The following is a 26,840-nucleotide window of genomic DNA, read 5'->3' on the forward strand; positions in this document are numbered from 1 at the left end:
CTGGTGGTTAGGGTGTCTGTAGATCTGAGCTCACCCTGGCGTCCCAGGACCCAACCCCACCTCCCTCAGGGCTGGATTTGGTGGTGACCACAGGCCGTATGGGCCAGCAGGAGGATATCTAACTTGTTCCACTGATGGATTTATCTAGCCTAGTTATCATCATCACAGTTTCAATTATTTTAAAAATGTATATGTTTTACCTACTAATTAGGAAAGTTTCCAACCACTTCACTGATTTTTTTTTCTTTGTCATGTTTTCTAATTTATTCTAGAAGGTAAACTCCAAATTCTCCCTGTTTCTATTGGCATCTTGATGGGCATTGCATTAAGTTAGTACATTAATTTGGGAAGAATTTCTACTTGACAATGGTCAGTCTCTCCATTCAGAACCCTGGCCTGTGTCTCCATGTACTCAGGTCTCCTTCCAGGCTGGTTTCCCATGTGCCAGTCGGCCAGGCAGCGCTACTCAGACTAATGTGTTCTCCAACTAGCCTCCATTATTTTCTAATTTATTCTAGAAATAGAAATACACATATACACACAAATATATGTAAAATATAAAGGGAAAAGATTTTTAAAAGGAACTTTTTCAAAGAAGCAAAATCTATGGATTACAATTTTACATCATGTTATGAAATGTCCACTTGTGCTTAACCAGAACTTTTGTTTTTTTCCAGGGTGCATGGTCCGGGAATTGAACCTGGGTCTCCTGCATGGAGGGCATGCGTTCTACCACTGAGCTACCCATGCACCCATTAACCAGAACTGTTTTTTTAACTTTTTAAATTGTGTAATATAACACATATACAAAGCAAAGAAAGAAAAAAGCAATAGTTTTCAAAGCACTCTTCAACAAGTAGTTATAAGACACATCCCAGAGTTTGTCATGTAACCAGAACTTTTAAAAGAACAAAACGTGAGAGATTAAAATCATATTTGTAGGTCCCTAATAGTTATAGAAACACAATTGCATTGCCGCAGGACTTTTAAATTGGCAGCTGAAAGCATCTTAAGTGGAACTGACTTCAGTATGAAGACTGATTTTGTAAGGAAGACAGGCCTGGCAGATTATTTTGGACAATTCATCGTCCTTGAGAGGATTTGATTACAGCTGTCATAGGTTGTTCCACCAGGAAGTGATCACACTATGAAGTCTTACTGTTTGAACCAAGGGAGAGTTGGGGTGGGGGTGGGGGGAGGGAAAGGTCATCAGATGCTTACCAACACTGCAGGCTTGCATTGGTGGGGTGGAGGTGGGGATGGGCTGCTTTCTGGAAGAAAAAGGAGCATTCACATGCTTCCATTTGGTTGTAGGATAAGTCTTTACCCTTCTTTAGCAGTGCCCCCCACTCACTTTTCCACCCTCATCCCCTTTGGGCCACATGGTTCAAAAACTCCAGTCTAGCCTGAGGGCACCCCGGAAAGCAAAACATTGTAAAGGCAAATTATTTGGCATGCGGAACACAAAAATTTGTAAGATCTGGCTTCTTTCCTTGAGCTGCTTATCATCTGGGGATGGAGAGGTGCTGTCCAGAGAGTCACTGCACCAAGACATCTTTAATTTTGACTAAGCTGCTTTAGGCTATAGGGGAAAGTCCTAGAATTGTCATGGTCCTGGAAACCTGCCCTGAGCACTGCTGGTCGGCTTGGGGCACTTTCCAGGGTGTGTTGCTCTGACCACAGTCTCCTGCCCCTGGCTGTTTCCCTCTCTAGACTACCTGTCTTGAGGGAAGGGACTCGATCTTATACACCTTTGTCTCCAGTGTTTAATATAACACCTGACACACAGCAGGCACCCGATAAAAGTATGGGACTAAATTAATGAAGATATATTTGTTCATATGCCCATTTCATTCATGACGCATATCTCTGTCCCTTGCATGTGGGAAGTTTGTCATGCATGAAGCATCTGTCACAGGTTTGTCTCAGGGTAGACTTGGCAATGCACATGATGCAAGTTGGAACATGTGATGAACATGTGAAAGCTGTGGTCCTGACATGCAGAGAACTTGATGGGCATCTGAAGCAGTCAGTGATGGTTGCCTTCTTTCCCTGAAAAGTGAATGGAGTGCATGAATCAGGTTAGGAATTATGAGGAGTGGTGGGTTGGGTACCAATTATTGGAGGTTTATGGAGTAGTGATTAACTTACCTTACAATAGCAAATAAAATTCATAGTGAGGACATATTGAATGACTATGTCAGAAAGCAAGGTGACCCCATTTGGGTGATAAAATACACGTGAGTATGTACACATGGACGTGTGAACACACTGAGAAAAGCCTGGAAGGAGACACTTAACACTTGCTAACAGTATTTACCTCTGGATGGGTGCATGGGAGTCTGGGAAGGAGGAGGAAAACTAGGGACAGGGAGAGATTTTCAAGTAGAGCCATGTAATTATGTATAATGGGAATGCATTAGTATATCAAAAATTAATCACCCTTGGGTAATTATGAATATAAAATATAAAGGTGCAATGTATCTCTAAAAGAAGATACAGAATAGGCAGAAGAAAAATGAAAGAATTGTTTCTTGAGAAATGAGCGGACATCTATAATTCAGTAAACACTCCCTAATGTAAACACCCTCCTCTGTGGGACCCACAAGGAAATCCACAGAACCCCTCCCCCACCTCCCTGCTCCAGTGCCATCCCTGGCATCTCTTCATCTCTGCTGTCGGCTAGATGGATGTTTCAAAGTACTTAGTAATTTCGTTAGTGACTGGAATAGTTATGAAATAATAGATTGATAGCCATTGTCAAACTGTCGTCATGAAGGAGTTAGGAAATGATTTTCTGCTAAGGAATCAAGGAGAAAAGAGATTGCAAAACAAGCCTGAGCCTGAGGGAGAGTCTATGGAGAATTGCCAGAAGATATGATCAGAGCAGTTTACAGGACCCACTTGAAAAAGGACAGCTCTCAGGCAGCAGGAGCTCAACTCGTGGGAACAACCTATGTCCTCAAAGAAGACCGTCCACAATATACTATGGAAATCTAACCAAGAAATTAAGAGTTAAAGACTTAATGATGACTGAATCATATAGATGCCTTTTTCTTACTTTAGTATATTGTAGAGCAGCCAAAAGGAATTACCCGAAATTACTGTAACACAGCTGCTTTGATCTTTGATGATCATTATATAACTATATAATCTTTATCTTGTGATTGTAAAAATTTCATGTCTAGTACCGCTTGTACCCTTTTATCCTGTTTTAAACTTTAGAGTCTTATGATCGCAAAAACAACCCCTTAATGTTTATTAATGAAGGAACTTGAGTCAGGCCCAAACTAGTCCACCCCAATTCCTAAACTATCTTACTAGACAAAGCTAGATCTAACCAACATTGGCCCACCTGACATGCTCAGTAGTTAAATTGTGACCTATAAGGGACCTGTACCTCATTATAACACTAAAAGTCATGTCCATCATCATGTTAAGGCCACCATTTTCTTACATAATTCTGAGACTAAGCATGTCATCAGTCTGCGCATTCTGAGTAACTAGATCATCTCTAACATCATCTCAAGCCATTATATGCATTATCCTACAACTAGCCCACCTTTTGATACTATAAAACTTTCAGAGTTAGTGCAGTTCAGAGAGACAGATTTTAGGCTGATAGACCATCCGTTCTCTTTGCTTTGCGTAGCAATGAGCTCTTTCTCCCTTTTGAAACTCCGGTGTCATAGATGAACTATTACATGCTTCAGGCAGAGAACCCCGTGTTTGATCTGCATCAGGAACCAGGTGTGCCAGGTGTGCGAGGCTTCAGGTGCGCCCGTGGCCATCACCCCTGCCAAACAAGGAGAAGGTGCAGCGCAGGCAGCCTCCTGATGTCACTTCTATCTGTCGTCTCTCTCGTTTCACTTTCCCAAGTGCCTGGCAGTTTCACAAACCTATCTAAATGTTTAAGCTCCTCCCCTGCCTTTTTTTCTTTTTTCCAGACCTTTGTCTATCCTCCAGAAACAGATCTTTTCATTTCCCCATAAATCTTCCCTCGTACTCTGTGGGGTTGGGGACGAGATGGTACCCAAATGCCCATCTGTGGACCAATTCATCTAAAAGAAAAACATTAAGAACAGTGCAGGAGAATACCACATAATGGTAATACAGTAATGTTAGGACACTGAATGAAGCTGAATGTGAGAATGATAGAGGGAGGAAGGCTGGGGGCACAAATGAAAACAGAAGGAAAGACAGATGATAAAGACTGAGATGGTATAATCTAGGAATGCCCAGAGTGTACAATGATAGTGACTAAATGTACACATTAAAAAATGTTTTTGCATGAAGAAGGACAAAGGAATGTCAACATTGCAGGGTGTTGAAAATAGATGGTAATTCATATTTTGAAACTGAATTATGTGTGAGACTACAGCAAAAAATGTTTATTTGGTACAAACTTTGTATTTTGACTAGTGCATGTCCTACTATAACTTATGTGGACAGTTTAGTTGAATACCATAAGTACATGGAACCTTGAGTGGGGCATGGGATTTTGTAGGTTTGTCCATAGTGTTGCCCTGATTGATCCCAGAGTGATTTTTTTATGATCATTCCATTCTACTTATATAATCCATATATAATCAGTAATTTACAATATCATCACATATCATCATGATCATTTATTTCTTAGAACATTTGAATCAATTTAGAAAAAGAAATAAAAAGACACCAGAAAAATAAAACGAAAACAGAAAAAAAAAATTATACATACCATACCCCTTACCCCTCCCTTTCATTGATCACTAGCATTTCAAACTAAATTTATTTATTAATTAAAAAAATTAACAAATGAAATAAAAATTAACATAGATAATCAGTAATTCACAATATCATCACTTAGTTGCATATTCATCATTTCTTAGAACATTTGCATCCATTCAGAAAAAGAAATAAAATGAAAACAGAAAAAAAAAAGATTATACCTACCATACCCCTCATCCCTCGCTTTCACTGATCACTAGCATTTCAAACTAGATTTATTTTAACATTTGTTCCCCCTATTATTTATTTTTATTCCATATATTCTACTCGTCTGTTGACAAGGTAGATAAAAAGAGCATCAGACACAAGGTTTTCACAATCTCACAGTCACATTGTGAAAGCTATATCATTATTCAGTCATCTTCAAGAAACATGGCTACTGGAACACAGCTCTACATTTTCAGGCAGTTCCCTCCAGCCTCTCCCTTAAATCTTGAATAACAAGGTAATATCTACTCAATGCGTAAGAATAACCTCCAGGATAACCTCTCGACTCTGTTTGGAATCTCTCAGCCACTGACACTTTGTCTCATTTCACTCTTCCCCCTTTTGGTTGAGAAGGTTTTCTCAATCCCTTGATGCTCAGTTTCAGCTCATTCTAGGGTTTTTCTGAATCCCTTGATGCTGAGTCTCAGCTCATTCTAGGATTTCTGTCCCACGTTGCCAGGAAGGTCCACACCCCTGGGAGTCATGTCCCACGTAGACAGGGGGAAGGTGGTGAGTTTCCTTGTTACGTTGGCTGGAGAGAGAAGCCACATCTGAACAACAAAAGAGGCTCTCTTGGGGGTGACTCTTAGGCCTAAATTTTAAGTAGACTCGACCTATCCTTTGTGGAGTTAAGTTTCATATGAACAACCCCCAAGACTGGGGGCTCAACCTATAGCTTTGGTTGTCCGCACTGCTTGTGAGAATATCAAAAATTCAACTTGGGGAAATTGAATTTCTCCCCATTCTCACCATTCCCCGAAAGGGACTTTGCAAATACTTTTCCACTCACTGATCAGATCACTCGATCCCAGAGTGATTTGAACAGTGAATAAAGGGGTATTCGTGGAGTCCCTTTGGGGGAATGGTGAGAAAGGGGGAAAATTCAACTTCCCCATTTGGAGAATTCCTGGTGTTCTCACAAGCAGTGGAGACAACCAAAGCAATGGGCTGAGCCCTCAGTCTTGGGGTTTGTTCATATGGGGCTTATCCCCATGGGCCTACTTGGAATTAGGTCTGAGAGTCACCCCCAGAGAACCTCTTTCGTTGCTGGGATGTGGCCTCTCTCTCTCTTGGCCGGTGCGGTGGGTGAGCTCATTGCCTTCCCTGTCCCTACATGGGACGTGACACCCAGGGGTGTGGACCTTCCTGGCAACGTGGGACAGAAATCCTAGAATGAGCTGGGACTCAGTATCAAGGGATTGAGGGAGCCTTCTGGACCAAGGGAGAGAAGAGAGAAATGAGACGAAATGGAGTGTCAGTGGCTGGGAAATTTCAAACGGAGTTGAGGGGTTATCCTGGAGGTTGTTCTTACGCATCATATAGACATCACTTTTTAGTTGAGGTATGTGGGAGAGGCTGGAGGGAAGTGCCTGAAAATGTAGAGCTGTGTTCCAGTAGCCATGTTTCTTGAAGATGATTGTATAATGATATAGCTTTCACAATGTGACTGTGTGATGTTAAAACCTTGTGTCTGATGCTCCTTTTGTCTACGGTATAGTCAGAGCAGGAAAACATATGGATTAAAAATAAATAAATAATAGGGGGAACAAATGTTAAAATAAATTTAGTAGATTGAAATGCTAGTGATCAATGAAAGGAAGTGGTAAGGGGTATAGAAAAAAATAGGGGAAACAAAGGCTAAAATATATTGGGTAGATGGAAATATGAGCAGTCAATGAGAGGGATGGGTAAGGGGTATGGTATGCATGAGTTTTTTTCTTTTTTATTTTTATTTCTTTTTTTGAATTGATGCAAATGTTCTAAGAAATGATGATGGTGATGAATATGAAGCTATGTGCTGATATTGTGAGTTATTGATTATATACCAAAAATGAAATGATCATATGTAAGAATATTTGTCTTTGTATGTTGTCATGTTTAAAAAAAAAAAAAGAACAGTGCAGAAAGTTTATCATTAAGATAAGTATATTTAATTTAAGGGATTAACCTTTATTCTGATGGGGTGGTTGTGAATTTTATCCCAGCACACACTGGTGTGAGAAATACCCTATTACTTTTCGCAATTGAATAAAATCTTTCCCTGAGCCGCTGCTCATCAGAGTGAAAAGACATGAAATCAATCTCAGTTCTGTTTTGAAGAGCTCCTTCCTTTCCCTAGAGTCATACAAAAATCTAAAGGGCTTATGTGGTGCCTGGGAAATAAGAGCTGAGCGTTCTATTTCAGACAGAGTAGTGAACAAGTACCTTGTACTTTCAAACAATGAGATACTATAAAAATCATTTTTGTTGCATTGTTGGGCTTGTGGGAAGTAAGGAAAATCTCCCACTGGCCACAAAATAAAACAAAATAACCCTCTCTGGCATAGTGACTGGAAAGGAAAAGTTTACCCTAGGGCAAAGACCAATATTAGCATCACATTTGCAAAGTTAAATATAAGATCAACGGTGAGGTAAAGTAACCTGAGGTTCTCATAAGCTGGGGACTCTGGAAGGAGCTAAAGTAGTCCCATGTTGGTATCTTCTCCTGGACCCTGACGGAAGCAAATGCAAATCTTCTCTGGAGGAAGAGATCCTCAATTTTAGCCCCCAGATTTCCCACAGATTAAGATCAGCCAAACATGAGCTGACATGTGAGATCACAAAACACAAAGAAATAAACCATGAGTGATATTTAACATAAACAACAACATATTTATATCTCTAGGGACTTCAGATGTTATATATAAAATGTAAAATAACTACGTACACGTAAAATGTTTAATGAAATAAAAGATGGCATTACAAAAAATGAATAAGCAACAAGACACTATATAAAGTGACCAGGCAGATTTGAAAGAAGTTTCAGAAAGGTTAAATACAAGGATTAAATAAGACAACAACAACAACAACAAAACACAACGGATTTGTTGGGTTTAACAGGACATTAAATACAGTTGAAAAAGATTGGTGACCCAGAACATTGTTCCCTAAGGTATGGTCCTTAGTTCAGCAGCTCCGCCAGCCCTGGGAGCTTGATAGAAATACAGAAAACTAGGGCCCATCCAGACCTACTGAACAAGAATCTGCACTTTAATAAGATCTCCTGGTGATTCATAGACATATTTAAATTTGATAAACACTAAGCTAGACGACAGAGCTGAAGAAATTATTCAGAAAGCCGAAGAGAGAGATAAGGAGAAGGAAAATATGAAACAGGGGTTAAGAGACATGGCAGCCGTAAGTAGTGTAAAAAACTTTGATCCCAGTCTGTGATTAGAAAGAATGAAGTATGGATAATATTTGAATAGAATTTTCCAGGAAGAACTGATGAAAACCATAAATTCACATATCTGAGAATCACAATTCACACCAAACAAGAAAAATAAAAAGTGCACAGCCAGTTATGAAACTGCAGAACAAGACAAGGAAAATATTTTAAGAGCAGTCTAAGAGAAAAATCAGGGCACCTTCAAACAAGCGACAATTAGTCTGACAAGAGATTTCTCAATAACCAACAATGAATGTTAGAAGACAGAGCGATAAGATCTTCAGAATGCTGAGAGAAAACGATGGTCAATCTAGAACTGTATACCTAGCAAAACTGAAGAATGCCAACGAAGTAAAGAGATTTGCAGATAAAAACAGTTTATTACCAACAGAATTTCTAAACGACAAAGGAAAATGCTCTTAAAAGAAAATCTGAGGAACAAGCAGCAAGAACTGGCATAAATTTCTTTCTCACAGCTCCAGAAAACAGTTAAAGGACCGCGATAACAGGGTGAGTGTGGAATCAAGAAAAAAGGCTACCTAAGAAAAATAGGATCTTTGGTTCCAGGGGCTGGGCCCTCCTCTGTCCCCTCAGTGGCTCAGCACAAAGCCCACCCATGCACCCACTGTGGATTAAATGCCATTTTCTCGTTGGAAACCACGGAGGCAAGAAGGCAGTGGGATAACACATTTTAGCAAAAATCAGTCGCCATCCAAGAATTCTATATTTGGCAAAACTGTCTTTCAAAAATGGGGGAGAGATTAAGACATTTCCCAGATAAATAAAGCCGAGGGAGTGTGTCACTAGTAGACAAGACCTATGAGAGATGCTAAAGAGAGTTCTGCAGGTTGAAAGGAAAAGACAATTGACAAGAGATCAAAGACGCCAGAAGAAATAAAGGTCTCTGGGGAGGGTAATGACCCGAGTAAATATAAATGCCAATACTATTGTATTTTGGTTTTAACTCCACTTTTTACTTTCTATAGGATCTAAAAGACAAGTGCATAAAATATAATGGTAAATCAGTGGTGTGGAATTCATAATGTATGAGCATGTACTTTGTGACAGGAGCTATATAAGGGTGGGGGGCAGATGGGATAGGAAACTAGTTTATGTATACCATTGAAGTTAAGTTGGTAACTAAGCAATGAGAATGTTCTAGATTTAGGATGTTAAACGTAAGCCCCATCTCAATGTGATAGTTGGGTTCTGGTGTCAATTTGGCCAGGTGGTGATGCCAGTGGTCTGATCAGGCGAGCGCTGGCCTGACCATTGTTGCAAGGGTATTTCGTGGCTGGTTGATAAAATCATCATTCAGTTGACAGCAGCTGTGGCTGATCACATCTACGGTCAACGGAGGGCGCAAGGCCCACAGACAAGATAATCCAATCTGCCTGATTTGATCCAATCAGTTGAAGACTTTTAAGGAGGAAAAGAGAATTTTCGCTGCTTCTTCAGCCAGGGAGCCTTTCCTGTGGAGCTGTTGAGACCCTTCATTGGCGTTGAAAGCTTCACAGCCTGCCCTACAGATTTTGGACTGTTGCATTCCCACGGTTGTGTGAGACACCTGTACAGATCTCATATTTACAAATGTCTCCTGTTGGTCTGTTTCTCTAGAGAACCCTGACTGATACAGCAACTACAAAAGAAAAATCAGAGAATACGCCAGCTCAGAGAGTCAGAAGTTAGAGTAGAGGTTGCCAGGAGTGGCAGGGGCTGGGGGGCGGTGAGAGGAGCAGAGGGCATGGGAAGTTAATGCATATCGGATGTAGGGTTTCTGTTTTGGGAGATAAGAAAGTTTTAGTAAGGAAAGGTGGTAAGGATACCACAACAGTGTAAATATGAGTAATCCCACTGAATGGTTTGCTTGGGAATTTTGAGATGGGAAAGTTTATGTTGTATATATGTTCCCACAATAAAAACCTAACAAAAAAAGAATGAGCTACTAAAGAGACAATGACAATAAAATGTAATACGCAATCCTGGACAGGATCTAATAATGGAGGAGAAAAGACCCCAAGAACATTTTGGAGACATTATGAAAAAAATTGGATTGTAGACTGTAAGCTTATGTCAGTGCTGAATTTCTTGAACTTAATAACAGCTCCTAAGTGGACGTCCTTGTTCTCAGGAAATGTACCTGCCGTGTTAAGTGTGCAAGGAGCATGATGTATACATCTCATACTCAAGTGTTCAGAAAATGGATTGATAGAAAGATAGACAGATGGATCAATAAACAGAAGGACTGATAGATTGATGGATCGATAGAATGATATGGCAAATGTGGCAAAATGTTAAAACTGATAGACTTTGGTTTCTGAGAGGATGTATATGTGTATATATATACATGGAGCTCTTTGTATGGGTTTTGTATTAGTTTTGTAACTGTCCTGTAAGTTTGAAACTATATCAAAATGAACAGTTAATGGGTGGGCCATGGTAACTCAGTGGCAGAGTTCCTGCCTGCCATGCCTGAGACCCGGGTTTGATTCCCAGTGCCTGCCCATACCAAAAAAAAAAAAGATTAAAAAAATTGAAGAGTAAAAAAAAAAAGAAAATCTGAAATATAAGAATGAACAGTGATCAAATAACTTGATAAAAAGCAGGTAAATCGAAATAAATATTGTCCATGTAAGATAGCAACTAACAATATTCAGCTTGTACCTTCTCACGAAGAAAACTCCAGGTCCAGATGTCTTCACTGATGAATTCTACCAAACGTAAAAGGAAGAAATATTACCAATTCTATACAAAATAGGGGGTTGCACAGTGGTGGCTGGCAAGGGAGTGGTCCTTTTCCCCTGGCTGGGAGGGCAGAGCTGGGGCCGATGCTGAGGTGGTGCTGGGATGTCAGGGGAGGGTGTGGGCACCAGTGAATGAAGTTTGAGAGTCTGGTAAGTCAAGTGACGCCTGGCATTTCACAGATGCCATCCTAGCTCTGCCTCACTAAAGACATCAGTCTGTTCAGTCAGGATGTGGTCAGAGAATGGGCAAGGGTAGGGGTGCCGTGGCCAGGTGGACCACCTTCTGGTCCCCAGAAAGCTCTGGCAGCAGCAGATGACAGACCGAGAGGACCAGAGGTTCCCTCCAGGGCAGCCCCAGTCAAACCAGCCTCCAGCCAACGGGTTTTCAGGACGAGAGGAGTCTGCTTTGGATGAACTTTTGGGGTCTCTCTGAGACCCCCTGAAACTTGCTGCACAACCCCTCCGCTAACCCAGGGGCTCCCTCTCCACCTGGAGAAAGTAAGCGGTGCACACTGCCTCCCAGGTGCTGCCCTCTGGAGGGGCTTCCCTGTTTTCTTCAGACAGGGTCTGCCTCCACCTCAGCTCCCCAGGCCCTCCCAACCTCAGGGGCATCCCTGAGCGGGTTTGAGGGGTCTTCAGAGAGCACCCTGGGCTCCTGCCCCTCAGGGACCGGTGCAGAGGCTGGAGAAGGCTTTGAGAAACGCTGATTGAAAGGCCTGGTGGGAGAGAAATTAGTATCATTTAGAAGGCTGTTTAGCAATGGGTATCAGTAGCTTCAAAAGTGTTCGCACCCTATGACTGGGCGTTTCCACGTAATGCAGATCCTTCCTAAGGAAGTCTCCAAAATGCAGAAAAGCTGTATGCAAAGACTCACTGTTGGTTATTTATAAGAGCAAAAGTAGAAACAAACTAAATGTCTAGTGATGGAGAATCAGTTAAATGGAGACGTAACAGCAGGATGAAATATTACCCAGCTGGTAAGCATTTTATTTATAAAAGGTTTGCAATAACATGGGGGAAGACTTACGGTATAATTAAGTGGAAAAAGCAATATATAAGCTTGTATATACAAAATAATTACTCTGTTAAAGAACACCAAAAAATTATGTAGAGAAAAAAATGATAAAAAGGAGATATAACAAAATGAAATAATCATTCTCTTGGGTAGTGGTAGGACTTTCTGTGTGAAAACTTTGTTTTCTTTCTTTTTATTACATCTTTCTACATTCTCTACACTGAGCAACCCTCCAGTTCGTATTTTAAAACAGAAAAAGAAAAAGAAAAAAAAAACAGCTGCTCTTCTGCTCTAAGCGCTCCAGGCCCCCTCCCTTCCTCAGGGGAGCAGATTCGACAGTTTCACCCGGTCATCTCCTGGGTCCTGTGCGACCCCCCTGCAGGCCTGGGGTGCGGGAAAACTGAACCCGATCCAAGCCCAGGGTGTTTCCTCCTCCAGCACCAGGCCTGCAGGATCTGAGGAGGGGAAGGAGGGAGCAGGTGGGTGGGGAGGAGGGTGAGGGTGTCGCTGAGCACCCGGGATCCAGGGCTTTCCTGAGACGGTACAAACTGCAGCCTGGCCCCGGGTGAGCAGCCTCGGGGTGGGGTGGGGGGCTGTGGGGCGACCCCTGCCAGGCTCTAGGGGTGAAGGCGCTTCCAGGTCTGGCCGAGGGGGGCAGGCGGGAGGGCGGCCCGGGCTGGGGAGGGTGCGGAGGGCCCCGGGTCTGGGTGGATGCCGGGGCAGCTGCAGCGGGAGCGCGCCCCGGGGCTAGACCGAGGTGGACTTGGGGAAGCGCAGCTCGTCCCCGCACACGTCCGCGGGCGGCTCCAGGATCCTGTTCCCTGGGGGATCCTGGCGAAGGGCCTCTCCTTCCTCCGAGGTCTGTAAAGAAAACATGGAGTGGTTCTTGAGGTGGATGCTGGGTGCACCCCAGCCTTTTCCATAAGTCCTGGGCCTCTGTGGGGGCTCAGGAACCAACACCTCTGCCCCCCCCTCCCCGACCCTCGGGCTTCCATCCACGACTCTTCCCACCCGCCGAGTCCACCGGCCGGGCTGGAAAAGCAGCCTCAGCGCCTCAGGCCTGATTCCTATGGCCGAGGTGGGAATCCTGGCAGCCGGTGACTCCCCACGAGCTAGGCTAGAATTCTCTGGATCGGGAGGAAGAGGATGTGAGGTCAGGAGCCCGCTTCCCAGGAGAAATGGCGGGTGGTTATGATGGGCTAGGAAGGCGGATGTGTGTGTGTGTGTGGGGGGGGTGGTGGCGTATCTTGGGGAGCGGATGCTGCGGGGACAGCCCACCCCCACTTCCCTGCATTGTCAGAGGGGAGCTTGGGAAGGTGGCCCTGGGCCCACACCTGGCCGAGGCCGTGGATCTGATCCGTGCCGGGGTTGGCGGGTGGCTCGGGGCTGACTTGAGGCCCGGTGGGTGCTGCCGTCCCAGCGAGGTTGACCACCGCATGCTCCGGGACCCACCTGTTCTCCGGGGGCTGGAACAGAGACTGGGTCAGCACAGCCCGTTTTGGGCAGATGGCTGGCCTGCGAGAGGGGCAGCAGGGGTGGGGCGGGGGGCCACGAGCACAGCGGGACTCAGAGTCCCTGGCTGCAGCCCCGGTTCTCCCAGGGCCCCTGTCACTGTGTTCCTTGGGCAAAGCCAGTCAACCTCTCAGGGACTCAGTTTCCTCAGCTGTGAAATGGGGGTGATAATTTTTCTCTTGGGGTTATAATGAATAGTCATGATACCATCTTAGCACTCAACAAATGGGAACCCCTGGAATGATTAATTTGTTTTCTTTACTGCTGTTTCTATAAGCAGAAAGAAACCACGGGCTGCTACCTTTTTTGGGGGGTAAGGCAGGGGTGTTATCTAACCTGACTTTTTGCCTTTTTAATAGGCTCAGAGATAGTGAAGCTCATCAAATAATTCAGGGAAAAATCCTTAAGCGATCACAGTCCAGCGGAGGAGTGTGAGGCCCAGGGCGGAGAGGCAGGAGGTCCCCAGTCAGCCTGGAGGCCCCTCGCGGGGCCTGGCAGCTCACATGTGTCTTTAGGCCAGGAACGCAGGTCTTCCCGCCCCCATCCCCTATCTAAATGCAAGGGCAGCGACCTTCAGAGCAGAGGCTGGAGCTGGCCAAGGTCCCAGCTGGGTCTCCCAAGGTAGCCCCTTGAGGGCCTGAGGCCAAACAAAGAAGCCTCCATGTACTGGGCACCTACAGGGTATCTAGTCTCACTCGTTCCTAACTGTGACCCCGTGAAATAGGGAAACCAAAGCTTGGAGAGATGTATCTTGCTTGAGGCCACACAGCTGGCAAGTGGAAGAACTGGGAGTAACCCCAGGGTCCAAGTTCATTCCATATACCAGAGCTCTGAGCTGGTCATGTTTGCAGGGCTTGGGCCTCTACCCTCTGCGGCTTGGGAGATCTGCTCCATCCTTCCTCTAACAAGGCCTGCCCACCCCTCCCCTGCACCCCAAGTCCCTGAGCCCCCAGCCTGCTGGTCCTTTCCTGTCCTCTCCCAGGTCAGCAGGCCCAGGGACAGGTAGAGTTATGTCCACCAGGGAGATGAGCAGCCTTTCCCAGTGCGGGCATGGAGCCAGCAGCGTGGAAGACCGTGGCTGGTGCCGGCCCTTTCTCGCCTCCCCCAAGGGGACAGTGGTTGTGTCCTCACGCTCCAGTTCCTCTTCCAGAGGTTGGCAGAGTGAGCCCTGTGTGCCCAGGACGCAGGGCCAGGTGGTGGTGTTCCAAAGGCGGCCAGTGGCAGCCCTGCCCTCCCAGCCGTGACTTCTCCCTCACTCCCCGCCGCCACCTTTGGCCTTGATGAGCTTCCTGAGACAACAACAGCTGCTTCCTAAGCCGAGTCCGACACCCCATTCCCACCGCAGCCCCTCCCTGGGTGAGGGGGGTCGGGCCTGAATCCTTTGTCCTCCCTGGCGCCAGGAAAGAAGGGGGTGACAGTCCCCCTTTCCTGCTCTGTAACCGTGGTACTCAGAATGGAGACATCTCAGTTAGCTGCGGGGAGAGGGCTGGGGGCGGGGGCCAGGGTTCTGTTTTCTGAGGTGGGATTCTGCAGCCCTCTCCGTAGGAGCTGGGATGGGAGAGAAGGGGTGGGGGCAGGGGGCCTGGGGGCAGGTTCCCCTCTCCAGGAAGGTGGGTGCAGGGACCTCCATTTCCTCTGCCTGGTTCCCCAGAGTGCCTCCCTCTGCATGGGTCCCAGGGCTGCCCCGCCGTCTTGGTCTCGGAACCAAGGAAGGCACCTGGGGTGTTCTGGAAAGAGGAGGGACAGCAGTTGGGGGACTTCCTGCCCTCCATTTGGGCCTTGGCTGGCTGTATGACTGCGGGCAAGACTTTTCCTCTCTCTGGGCCTCAGGTTCCTCACCTGCAAAATCAGACTGGACTCCGTAGTTGTGACGCTCTGGTGTGCTGCTGGAATCCCTGGGGTGATGTTTGCAGCCAGGGGCTGGGACCCAGGCCCCACCCCACCTCCCACCGGGTGTTCAGGGGATTTGCAGCAAACTTAGAAGAACGCTGCCTCTTGGGGAAGAGGGCTGGGCGCTCAACAGCTGTCTGTGACCACATCCCTGTCCCCCATCCCCCCACCCCCAGCGCCCAGTGGGAAATCAGAGGTGGGTGGGCACTCTGTCTGGCCAGCACCTTGGAGTGCTCTCACCCTCACACAACTCCTCAGAGTGGGGAGCAGACCCTGGCTCCAGGTTAGACATGGAGGATCAGATAAGAAGGCATGAAGTCAGGGCCTCGGGATGCTGCCTTCCAGCCCCAAGGGGATCTGAGCTTGGGCTTCAGCCAGCCTCCTTCCTTACCAAGCATGAGAAGTCCACCTTCTCCTTCTTCTCAGTCCCTGCGGCCAGCTGAACTGAAAGAGACCCAGGAGGAGCACCTTAAAGTAAGGAGTAGGCAGGAGTAGCCTGCAGCTGCTCCCAGGGAGGTGGAATGACCCCTTGCACCTGGAAGTGGGGCTTCCCGGAGGGAGTTGGCAGGACAGGTTGGGCAGAAAAGCCCCTGCCAGCTCAGCCCCTTGGGAATGATGGGGTCTTCTAAAGTGAGTGCCGTTGAGATCCCCTCATGTAGGACAGAAACTGGCTGGGGAAGTGATTCTGTGTGCCAAGGCCATGCTTCTCAAACCCTAAGGTGCACATAAGGCCCCTGGAAGTCTCACTGAGGGTGGATTCTAATTCAATAGGTCTGGGATTAGGACCTGAGAATCTGCATTTGTAACAGGCTCTCAGGGCATGCTGCCATAGCTAGTTGGGACCCACACTTTGAGGGACAAGAGGGGAAGTGGCTCTGAGCATGCCTACCCTGCAGGTTCCCTCTCCGACTCCTGAGGGTACCTCATGTGGGCAAGGCCGATGGGCCCACGGCTCTGGACCTCTGGATCCCACCCCTATCTGCTGTGCCCGGGGGTCGAGCGGGAGGTCGAGCGGGAGCGCTTCGGGTTACATGGTAGGGAAAGCCCAGGGGGGCCTGGGCGAGGGTCTGCTGCTGACCCCCGTGGAGGCCACATGGTGATACTCAGGAGGGGCTCAGCCAGAGCAGAAAGGTCAGCAGCCACCTAAGCACCTGGTCGATGGCTTCGCTCCAAGAAACCAACCCTTCAGGGAGGCCAAGGAGTGGGCCTGTGGGTGACCAGCCCTGAGGGGCTGCAGCCACACTGAGACCCCCAGGGCCACAGAGAGGTGCGGCGGCCACGGCAGGCAGGTGGACTTGTGCTCGGGGCAGCAGAACAAAAAACAGGCCTTTCTCTGGGGCCTAGAACAGGCCAGGCCCTCCACGGTCAGAGTTCTTAGGCCTGAGTCCAGCTGGTGCGTAGGTCTCTTCCTGGGGCCACACAGGGGAGAAGTCAGGAAGCAGTTCAGGGCTCCAATGAAGGCGGCCGCTTGCCAATTTACTAAGTACTTTCCCACACGTCCTTCTGGCTCCACCACTTCCTAGCTGTGCAACACTAGGCAAGCTGCCTCACCTCTCTGTGCCTCAGTTTCCACCCCTATAAAATGGAAGTAGTCTTGACTCCACAGTGCAGAGGAAATTAAATGAGATAAACAACATAAAGCCTCAGGACAGGGTCTGGCATGTGCTGGCTCTAATTTCCATTATTCCAGTTATTCCTCTTAATCCATAATGTCCAAAATGGGAGCCTCGAGCCACATGTCATCAAGCCCGGGAAATGTGACCACGCCGAATTGGGTGGTGCTGTTAGTGTAACACACACACCAGACTTTAGAGACTCAGTATATAAAAAAAATGAATGTAGACTGTGTACCATTAATATTTTTATATAGATTCCATGTTGAAATTGTAATGTTCTGGATATATAGGATGGAATAAACTATACTAAAATTAACTTCATCTGTTTCTTTTTACTTTAATTAATGTGGCTACTAGAAAAATTTTTATTTCATTTGTGGCCTGCATTCTAAGTCTATTGTCCATATGTATCTGTGAGCTGAGGAAACTGAGGCTCAGGGAAGTTAAGTGACTTGTCCAAGGTCACACAGCTGAAAAGGGGCAGGGCTGGGATTTGAACCCCAGCCTAGGAAAGGGACTGACCACCTCTAGAGACACCGTAGACCTGGGGCCACAATGTCCATCCCGCGCAAGGTCAAGTGCTCAGTCCAGTGTCGCCCTTGGCAGTCAGTTCCCACCCAAGGGGCTGGGCCTGCAGGGACCGAAGATGGATCCACTGGGGCCAATAGGGACAGAGGTGACTGATGAGCCCAGACAGAATGAGCAATCAAGGGCTCCCCTTTCTCCCACCTCCACTCTGGCATGTTTTTTTCCCTAATCCTGACTGCCTTGTGGCCCCCTCAGAAAGGAGGTGCAGGGCCCCCGATGCCCACATCTCAGATGGACACACGGAGGCCCACAAGGGATCACGGGGAGTCAATGGGGATGGGGGCCTGCAAGTCCCAGTGAGGGTCCTGCCCCTCGCCCCCTCTGCTCACCTTCCTTCCTCCTGCGGAGCAAGTGGCTGCCAAGGGTGGCCAGGACCGTGGCCAGCAGCAGGGCCAGCAGCACCAGGACGGGGGCCAGGATGCGGATCACCGGGACTGACACCCTGAGGGTGAGATGGGAGGAGCCTTATGGCTGTCACCAGATAAGCCGGTCTGTATCCTTTTGGGGTCCCAGGTATGGGGCTGAGAAAGCCAACCCTAGACTGAAGTCAGAGCCAACCCAGCAAAGCTCGGTGGAGCATTTGCTGCTGTTGGCCCTCCACATGCATTAGTTTATTCAATTAGCTCAGGCTGCTTGGTTCAAGCCCTGGCTCCACTCCCTCCTGGATGGGTAGCCTTGCACTTGTGACTTACCCTGCCAGGGTGTTACTGACCTCCTCTGTAAAATGGGGATAATAAAACTTCTGAGGGCTGTTGTGAGGATTAGATGGGTTGGGATGGGTAACGGGCTTAGCACAGTGATATGTGCCAAGCACTGAGTTTGTGTCAGCCAGCAATTTTCACGACCACTGTCTAACTAGGTAGGACTGGTCCCATTCCACACAGGAGAAACTGACACTTGAAGAGATTAAGCAACTCACTGGATCACCCGGCCACGGGGTTCTGAACTCAGCACACAGTACACGGGTCAGTTCTCACCTGGAGCCCAGGGGGTGCAGATGTACTTATTCTGGGTCCCAGCCATGGCTCTGCCTCTCCTAAGGAGCTCAGCAGGCAGCGGGGACCACATCTGGTGCCTGTCTGATGCAGAGGGGGCCCCCACCCCCACTGCCAACCTCAGGGTCACTTGCAGTTGGATCTGAACCTTCCAGCGGTTCCCTGGGTATCAGTAACTGAGTACAATTAGGATCCCCAAAAACTGATTCTCAGGCTGGGAACTCCAGTTGGGTAAGGATGGTATTTTCGCTTTTTAAATAGCTCCATGTTTTAATGCTCGGCACAGGGACCGGTGTGAAGGGTTCAGATGAAAGCTACTGAACTGGGGTGGCTGTCCCCTGAGGCTGGGGCAGGGAGAGGGGTGAACCCTGCGCTGGGGGTGGGGGTGGGGTGCCTGTTTAGCCCAGGCAGCAGGGCTTGCTTCCTGAAGTGCAGGCTGCTCATTGCTCAAGGTTGCTCACTGCTGAGGGTTAATGGGGGCTGAAATCCAGCCTGCCCTCTGCACCCCAGGCTGTGGTCATCAGAGGCTGTATGCACCTGCAGGGAGGGGTGTCAGGTTCTCATGTGCCCAGAGGCACCTGTTGGTAAGTAACAGCCTGGAGAGTGACCTTGGTCACCTGGGACTCACCTGGGCTTAGAGCTGCTTCTGCTGCGGCCGATGCCCTTTGCCAGGGTGGAGTGCAGCTGTGTGGCTGGGTTGGTGACCCCTGCATGAGGAGAGGTCGCTGCATCAGGAGAGGTCCCTGCGTCAGGAGAGGTCCCTGCAGGGGAGGTTCCTGTGTGCAGGGAGATTCCTGCGTGCACGGACAGGGAGGGCCCTGTGGACAGAGAGGCCTTGTCCTCTGTCTTCCCCTGCTTGGCTGTGGTGACTCTTGGGTGGAGTCCAGGAAAAGCTACAAGTCCAAAAGCAATGCCTCAGCACCTCCCCTGACCCTTGAACCCTGCATCCTGACAGCTGACCTTTGACCCCTGACCCATAGCTTCCCCAGGACAGATTTCTCAGAGCATTTCTGGCTGAAAGAAGCCTAGACAAAGCCACTTTGAGAGCGCAGACCACGTGTCAGACCCAGCCCCTACCAGTGTGTGCACATTACCTCCTTTTTGCCTGTGTGTTGTGTGTGTGTGTGGGGGGAGCCCCTCCCCTGTGACCACCCACGTAGGTGCCTTCCTCCCTCACCCTACAGTCCTGGCACATCCTCCCTCCCCAGGAAAACAAGTGCTCGTGTCACTGTCCAGGCCAGCGCCCACCATCTACGCCTCAGCAAGGCCTTGGTCTCCCCCAGCAGCCAGGGAGCCAGGGCAGGGTGGCGGGCACAGGCCAGAGGACAAGGCCCACTCTTTCCCACTCTCCTCAGACCCTGCATGGAGCTGGCACAGTGTGACCTCTGTGGCCAGGCTGTGCCCACTTCCTGGCTCTGCTGCTTCCTGTGTGACCCTGAGCAATGACCTAACCCTGCTGAGCCTCCAATTCCTCAGCTGTGCGGCCTGGCTCCCAGGCTTGGGGACACCTGGACAACCATAAGGCACAGTGTCCGGCACCTGGTAGGCCTTCGCTGGCTATTTCTTTCAAAAGGGGCAGAGGAGAGAGAAAAATCATTCACTCACTCAATTCTGGGGGCTGAGTGTGCCAGGCTTTGGCCCGGGGCTGGAGGCTTGTTGTAGTAGCAAGTGGCTGGAAGGAAAGAGAAGGGGAGGGAGGACAGCAGGGCCCTGGAGGAGAGGGAGAGGCTGGTCTCAGGGGAGGCCCCAAATCATTGCTCTGAACCAGTTTCCCTCCTTGGGAGCAGCCAGCACCCCTCTTCTCCCCTATCTTAGAGCATCATCATCTATTCCCCTCGGCCAGTTAGGAGCCACGGGCAGTAGAATCCGGCTGAGCAGGTGGCCTCCCCTCCTTGCTGTCCCCTTGGCTGCCAGCTTAGCTCAGTCTGTTAGTTTTCCTTGTGCCCCAGCTGCCCCCCAGCCTGCTGCTTCCATGCCATCCTTACACTGATGCCAGAGTTTTCTCTAAAATACACATTGGGTGCCATTACTCCCTTTCTCAGAATAGTCAGTGGCTCCCCATTGCCTAGAAACTGAAATTCAAACTCTCTAATGTGGCTTTCAGGGCAGACTTCACCCACCTTGGCAGCTTCACTTCTTTCCCCATCTGGTGCTGCAGCCATACAGAGTTGCTCTCCATTCCCAGTTAAGCAAGTCTCTTGCCCCCCTCTCTGCCATGGACATGCTGTTCCCCTGAATGTGACGCCCTTCCCGTATTCAGCCTCCAGCTCAAAAGACACCTCCATGACACTTTCCTCAGAAGGAGCAAATCCCTTTCTCCTTTCTGCACCCACAGCATGCCCCCAGCAGAGCTGGAAATCGATTTGCAGCATTACTTGTCTTCTGAGTCTCCCGCACGAGACTGGGACTCCTCAAGGGCAGATGCCTTGCCTCTGAGCCCACACGAGGTCAGGGCCAAGGCAGTGGGCAGGAGCCAAACCCCAGGAGCCCCTGGGCTCCCTCAACTTCCCACATCCATCCTAGTCCCCCCCAGTCTTTCCTCCTTTCTCCACTATCCTCTATTCTAATACTAGGTGAGTCTATTGTCAGATTTTCTAAGTAGATGACCAAGTCTTCTGTAAGTAAAGAATAGTTATCATTCTCTTTCCAATATTCACATTTTATCTTCTTACATTTCCTTGTCTAGGACCTCCAGGCAGTGCTGAATAAAATAAATGATCATTGGGCACACTTGTCTTGTCCCAATCTTCCTAGGAAGTTTTCTAACATTTCACCATTACTTAACGGTGTGCTGGAGGCAGCTCAGACCAGCTTACAAGAGGTGATAGTCAAATTATCAAGACTTTTGTGGGGTGATCATTAAAGTGTTGATGGCTGGAAATTGACCACTGCAGTATTTCTACCAGAGAAACTGTCAAACCTGACAAATCAGAGCCCATCTGTCCCCCCTGCCAATTGTTAAACATTTAGCAGCACATCACTGCCTTCAGTCTCTCTCACTTTCAATATTCTGACTGTCATTAGAGGGAGGCAAACAAGGTCTAATCGGGGGGATATTAGAATCATGCATCTATCATATGCAAATAAATAATTGCAACGAAGGTACACATAGAAAACAAGAAGAGTCTCCAATATAGGTAAAATAGATCACAACTAGATAAACTGAGGTCTGAATACTGATGGGAATTGGAAGAGATCAGAGACACTTGTAAATAACAGAGAACTAAGTCAGTGTGTTTTATCTGCTGCTGCTGGTCTTGGATGAGTTTACCTTTTCTCCCTGAATTCAAATAAGGCCCAGCAGATGACGAGGATCTAGAGGGGGGGACGGGCCTGGGAGATGGGTCCTAGCTATGGGGCCAGGAGAGGAAAACAGCAGACACTACAGACAGAAACCACCTGTGTTTGAAGCCTGGCTCCACTACGTCCTGCTATGAGACCTGGGGCAAGTCCTTTAGTCTCCTGGAACCTCAGTGCCCATCTGTGGATTGGGGACGTGAAGACTGGGGCTGCCATGCCCTTGGCCCCCTCTGCCTTCCTTCTACCCAGCTCAGCAGGCCCAGTCTCAGAGAGCTGCTCGGCCCCCTTCCCCGGGCCCCTGGCTGCAGCCCGACAGGCCCCTCCTTCAGGCTCCCTACTTCGAGGGTGCTGCCCCAGCCCCAGGGTCCTCATGATCTGGGGAGAGCAAGAGCTGAGGCCATGGTGTGGGCGGCTCTGGGACACAGCAATGGCTGGGCCAGGCCGAGGAGTCCTCAGAAATTGCTCTGAGTCCAGGAAATCTTCTTCATTCCCTGGGTTGTCCATCTCGTCCTCAAGCCCTGGCAGTCTTTCTCCCCCACATCTGGGCAGAGAGGAAAGGCACTGAATATGTCATATGACAGAGCCGGGTCCAGTCCTGCTGTCACCTACTAGGGGGTGTGGCCTGGGGCAGCAAGAGGGAAAGAACAGCTGAGGCGCATTCACCCAACACATCAACCCCTGCTGAGCACTCCACCTGCAGGAGCTCGCCGGGCTCTCGTGACATCTGATGAGACGGGCCGGGCCGGGCCGAGTACTGCACTCCCTTTGTGATGGGGAATCTGGGTCCACCCCTGATGGCTTGCCCCTCTCTCTCCCCGTCCCATCCCCTGTCCCGCAGCCAGGGGGCAGCAGAGACATTCGTTACCTGGAAAGACGAGCAGAGAGACCAGATGCGTCTCGTCGAGGCCCAGTTTTCTGACCCCACACCAGTAAGTCCCAGCGTCCTGCAGGGTGAGGTTCCTCAGGGTCACGGTGAGCCTGAGCTCCTGGGGACTGTCGCGAATGGAGACCCTGCCCTCCGTCGTCTCCGGGCTGTCTTGGCCCGCGTAGATGGTGCCGGAGCAGCGGGGAAAGAGCAGGCCGCCTCTCTTGCACCAGTATTTTCTGTGCGCCCTCAGCTCCTCCCCGTAGGAGCACTGCAGGGACACGGTGTCACCTTCAAACCCGCTGATCTCCTTCGGGCCCACCAGGGCTCCATAACCTGAAACCACAGCAGGGGGTCCAAGCCCCGGAGTCACGCCCAGAAGCTCCCGGTTCACGGAAGGAAGGCAGGCTGCAGGGGGCAGCCCGGTGAGGACCGGGACTCCCCACTCTTTCTGCGGGACCCGGGGCAGGGCTGTTGCTGATTCCCCACACCTGGCGTGGGTTCAGACTGATGGGAGTCTGAATCCCAGCACCCCCAGTTAGCAGCTGTGTGACCTCGGGCAAGTGGCTTGACCCCTTTGGGCCTCTGGGTTTTCTCATCGAAAGGTGATGATCATATCCTGTTTTTCACTGAAGATAACATATGTGTCTCAGCATAACTTTACCATAAGAAAGAACACTACCAATTGAACAATTGATACCACTTGCAAGGTGCGTCCTGATTTTAGATGTTCACAGGTTAAAAAAAAAAAAAAAAGCAGGCCTGTGAATTGATGTAATGCAAGAATTCTTTCTCTCTCAGGGTTGTTGGGAGTGGGCAAAGTGGAGGGCCAGATAAATGCTCGCAGAGTTTAATAGGACAGCCATGGCGGGCATCTTGCCTTGCCTCCGGGTTCAGGGTACAGGAGGAAAATGAAGATGAGAGAGGAAAAGCCCCTCTGAAAGCCCCGGCCATACCTGGCCTGGAGCCCACGGGTTGGGAGTGAAGACCTGGGTTCTCCTGGGACCAGGAGCAGCAGGTGGGGCCCCTCTCAGGGCGGAGGAGGCTGGACACAGATGGGGTGACTGGAAGCCAGGGAGGGTCAGGCTGCTGGGCAAGGGAAAAGTGCTTTGGGCAAAGGAAACATTGATCCAAGAGGTGCCTTCTCTGCAGACTCACGGGGTGGGCTAGGGACCGAGCCCCACGTCCTTCCCATGACCCAATCCCCTCTTACCTGGGAGCACGAGGCAGCCCCATAGCAGGAGCAGCTGCATGGCGGGTGCTGGGCACAGAGGGTGAAGACGCCGACAAGCGTGAGCTCCCGACCCCGGGAAGGCTCTGCCTTTGACTTCCTCCAGATGCGGTAGAATAAGACAAAGAAATGAGAGGAGGGGCAAGAGGCCGTGGGAAGGAGGAGCCGGGGGTGGGTGGGTTGGTGGAGGAAGGCGCCTCTGCCAATCCCTTTTCTTACCTTTCCACATGGGCCATTCCCTCCTCTTCTGAAAACCCACAGAAGCACTTCTTCCCTCCCAGGGCATCTTAACCTGCACTCTGTGCACCCCCGGGGCTCTGTGAGTAGAATTCAGGGGGTTTATGAATTTGGATGGGGAAAACAAATTGCACCTTGACTTTCGCTAACCTCTAACTGAAGTTTAGCTTGTCAAATAAAAATAAAATGGCCATCTGACTGGGAGTTGCTGGGAGCGACCCGCGTCCCGAGACGTGGCAGGACTTCTCTAACGATAAAAACTGGCCAAAGATGGGGTTTTCTAAAAGAACAGAGTAGTCTCAACGAAGCTGCAGGTTTTGCAAGGTTTTAGTGATTGTCTGAGCTCTATCTGTAGGAATAGCCTAGAAAAATGGGCAGGTATGCTAGCCTAAACAACATCTATTTGCTGCTGGCTTTGTAAGATCCTATGTAGTGAAGAATTTAAGGGTCAATCAATTACATAACTATCCCCTTGGAAATCCCCTAATTGCCTTTTTTTCTTTTTGTATGCTATGGCCAGATCACATTTCATTCTTTTTCCATGTGAGTATCCTGCTATTGCAGCACCATTTGTTGAATTTTTTTGCTTGTGTGGTATTTGGGAAGTACATGGACCGGGAATTGAACCCAGGTCTCCCGCATGGTAGGCAAGAAATTCTACCACTGAACCACCCTTGCAATGTCCCCCTGCATCTCCTTAATTGCCTTTTAAAGCTGCTTTAGCCTCCTCTCACCTTGTGTTCTCACTCCCATTTCCCTGGAGTGAGATCTCTCTGTTCCGGCAGTCTTTTGGCAAGCTTGCAGCCTCGATTGTCCTGGGACTTGGGTTCTTTTGCCAAGTTTTTCCTTCTGTTACGAGTGTGGTGGTGGCAGTGCCTGTGTCTTCGTCATCGATAGAAACACTGGCAGTATCACGTTATGGCTATTGATATCTCAAAATGCCATGTGCGTTCACCACTGCTTGGAAAATCACTGTGGTTATAAGACCTGCCACCAGGGCTGGTTATTTGAAGCGCTGAGAAAGCAGCTCATGGATTACTATCTAACAAGAGTTTTTTTAAAAAAGAGAAAACTTTGATTACTATTTATGGTTTTCTTTTAATCACATGCATTTTATTTTATATATTTAAAGACCATTATTCTGGGAAGGGGTCCATCAGCTTCACCAGACCTGGAAGGAGTCAATGGTACAAAAGTTTGGGGCGCCTGTGTCAGGACTCATTTCCGTCCCCTCACGTTGTCTCTCGGAGGGTGCAGTACTGCACTTGGCCACCAGGAGGCCCTGCAGGCAGGGGCGAGGGGCGCTGCAGGGCTGGGTTGAGCCGTGGACCCTGGGACGCCCGCGGGCAACCCTGCCAGGCTGGTCCCCCCACGCCGGCGGCTGAGCTGTCTTGGTATTTTATAAAGTGAGTTAATCGTTTCTCCACCGCATATTTGAATCTTCTTTGAAAGAAACGAAACAAACTGTATATTGCATTCGGGCAGGTTTTGCAAACTAAAACACCGCATACTCATACAACGCGTTCAATCTGTGGTTCACAGTCTCATCATTCAGACGTGCATTCATCACCACAATAGGTTTCTGAACATTTCCCTTGCTCCAATAAAGTAAAGAAAATAAGAATAAAATTAAAAATAAAAGTTAAAAGTACACCCAAAACATCCCACACACCCCCCATTTATTTTTTTTTTTGTTTTCTTACTAGAGGGAGCCCTGATGCATTGTTTTCTAAAATAGCTGTCGTTTTCCTTTTCTGATTGCAATGTTCACACAGGTTGTAAGCAGAATTGTACACGATACAAACAACAAATAGAGCATGATCTCATATGAAACAGCCTGAATGAACACATTCATAGGGACTATGAGTAGACTACAGGTTATCGGGGGGCAGGCTTGGGGTGGTAATTAATGGGTGCTGAATGTCTGTTTGAGATGATGAGAAAGTCTGGGAGATGAACAGGGTGCTGCTGGCATGACATTGTCAATGCAGTTAATGCCACTGAATAATTGTACACTTGTAAGTGGCTACGGTGGGAAATTTTGAGTTGTGTATATGCCTACTGCTGTAAAAAGCTAAAAAAAAAAAGAAACTTTTTTAACAATACAGAAATGTTAAAAAAAAGAATAGAATGTTCCCTGTAATCCCCCTTTGCTCTTACTAAACCACCGTGAGCATTTTGGCCTCCATCCTTCTATAGGTGTGGCGGAATTGGGCCCACTTGGCAGGTTGATATTTTGAAGCATCAACGACTCAGCAGTCCTGGGAGGAGAGAGTGTGGGGGGCGCGTGTGTATGAGTCTGGTGATGTGGGGAGCTATGTTTTGGCTTGATGATGACTGGGGAGCTGTGCTGGCATCTGATGGGCAGTGGCAGGCATGCCCAGGGTCCCGTGATGCCTGTGATAGTTCCCAAGAGGAATCATCCAGGTTCTACACAACTTTTCATGTGTCCCAGACATTCGTGTGGGTGAAAAATCTGTTGCTATGATCTCAGCCTGGAACTTGACTCCATTTTACATGTGCAGACCACAAAACACAAGCGTTTTTTGCAGTTTCAAAAATGTGGATTTTCACAGTATTTATTGAAGTGTTTGACAGCCTACTTCTGCTCTTACCTCTTTTTGTCCTTATTCAGAATGCTTTCCAATCTTCTCACTTTTCT

The 26,840-nt window shown here is 48.5% G+C and overlaps 1 protein-coding gene across 2 annotated transcripts; it reads right to left on the reverse strand.

Annotated features, from left to right (window-relative positions):
- Positions 1-573: 573 nt before the first annotated feature.
- CD300LG (CD300 molecule like family member g) lies at positions 574-24,040 on the reverse strand. 2 transcript variants are annotated; one of them, XM_077164241.1, is made up of 9 exons: positions 23,924-24,040; positions 22,711-23,046; positions 20,151-20,255; positions 19,174-19,252; positions 17,880-17,992; positions 15,738-15,790; positions 13,279-13,410; positions 10,850-12,805; positions 574-2,052 (listed from the first exon to the last, which is right to left on the reverse strand). In XM_077164241.1, the coding sequence occupies exons 1-8, from the start codon at positions 23,961-23,963 to the stop codon at positions 12,692-12,694; spliced, it is 972 nt and encodes a 323-aa protein (XP_077020356.1). In that variant the 5' UTR covers positions 23,964-24,040; the 3' UTR covers positions 574-2,052; positions 10,850-12,691. The 2 variants fall into 2 exon arrangements, with proteins under 2 accessions (XP_077020356.1, XP_077020355.1); XM_077164240.1 differs by having other exon boundaries at positions 19,174-19,438.
- Between the last annotated feature and the right edge of the window lie 2,800 nt (positions 24,041-26,840).

The sequence above is a fragment of the Tamandua tetradactyla genome, chromosome 6 (genome assembly GCF_023851605.1).
Source record: "Tamandua tetradactyla isolate mTamTet1 chromosome 6, mTamTet1.pri, whole genome shotgun sequence".
NCBI classification, from domain to species: Eukaryota; Metazoa; Chordata; class Mammalia; order Pilosa; family Myrmecophagidae; genus Tamandua; species Tamandua tetradactyla.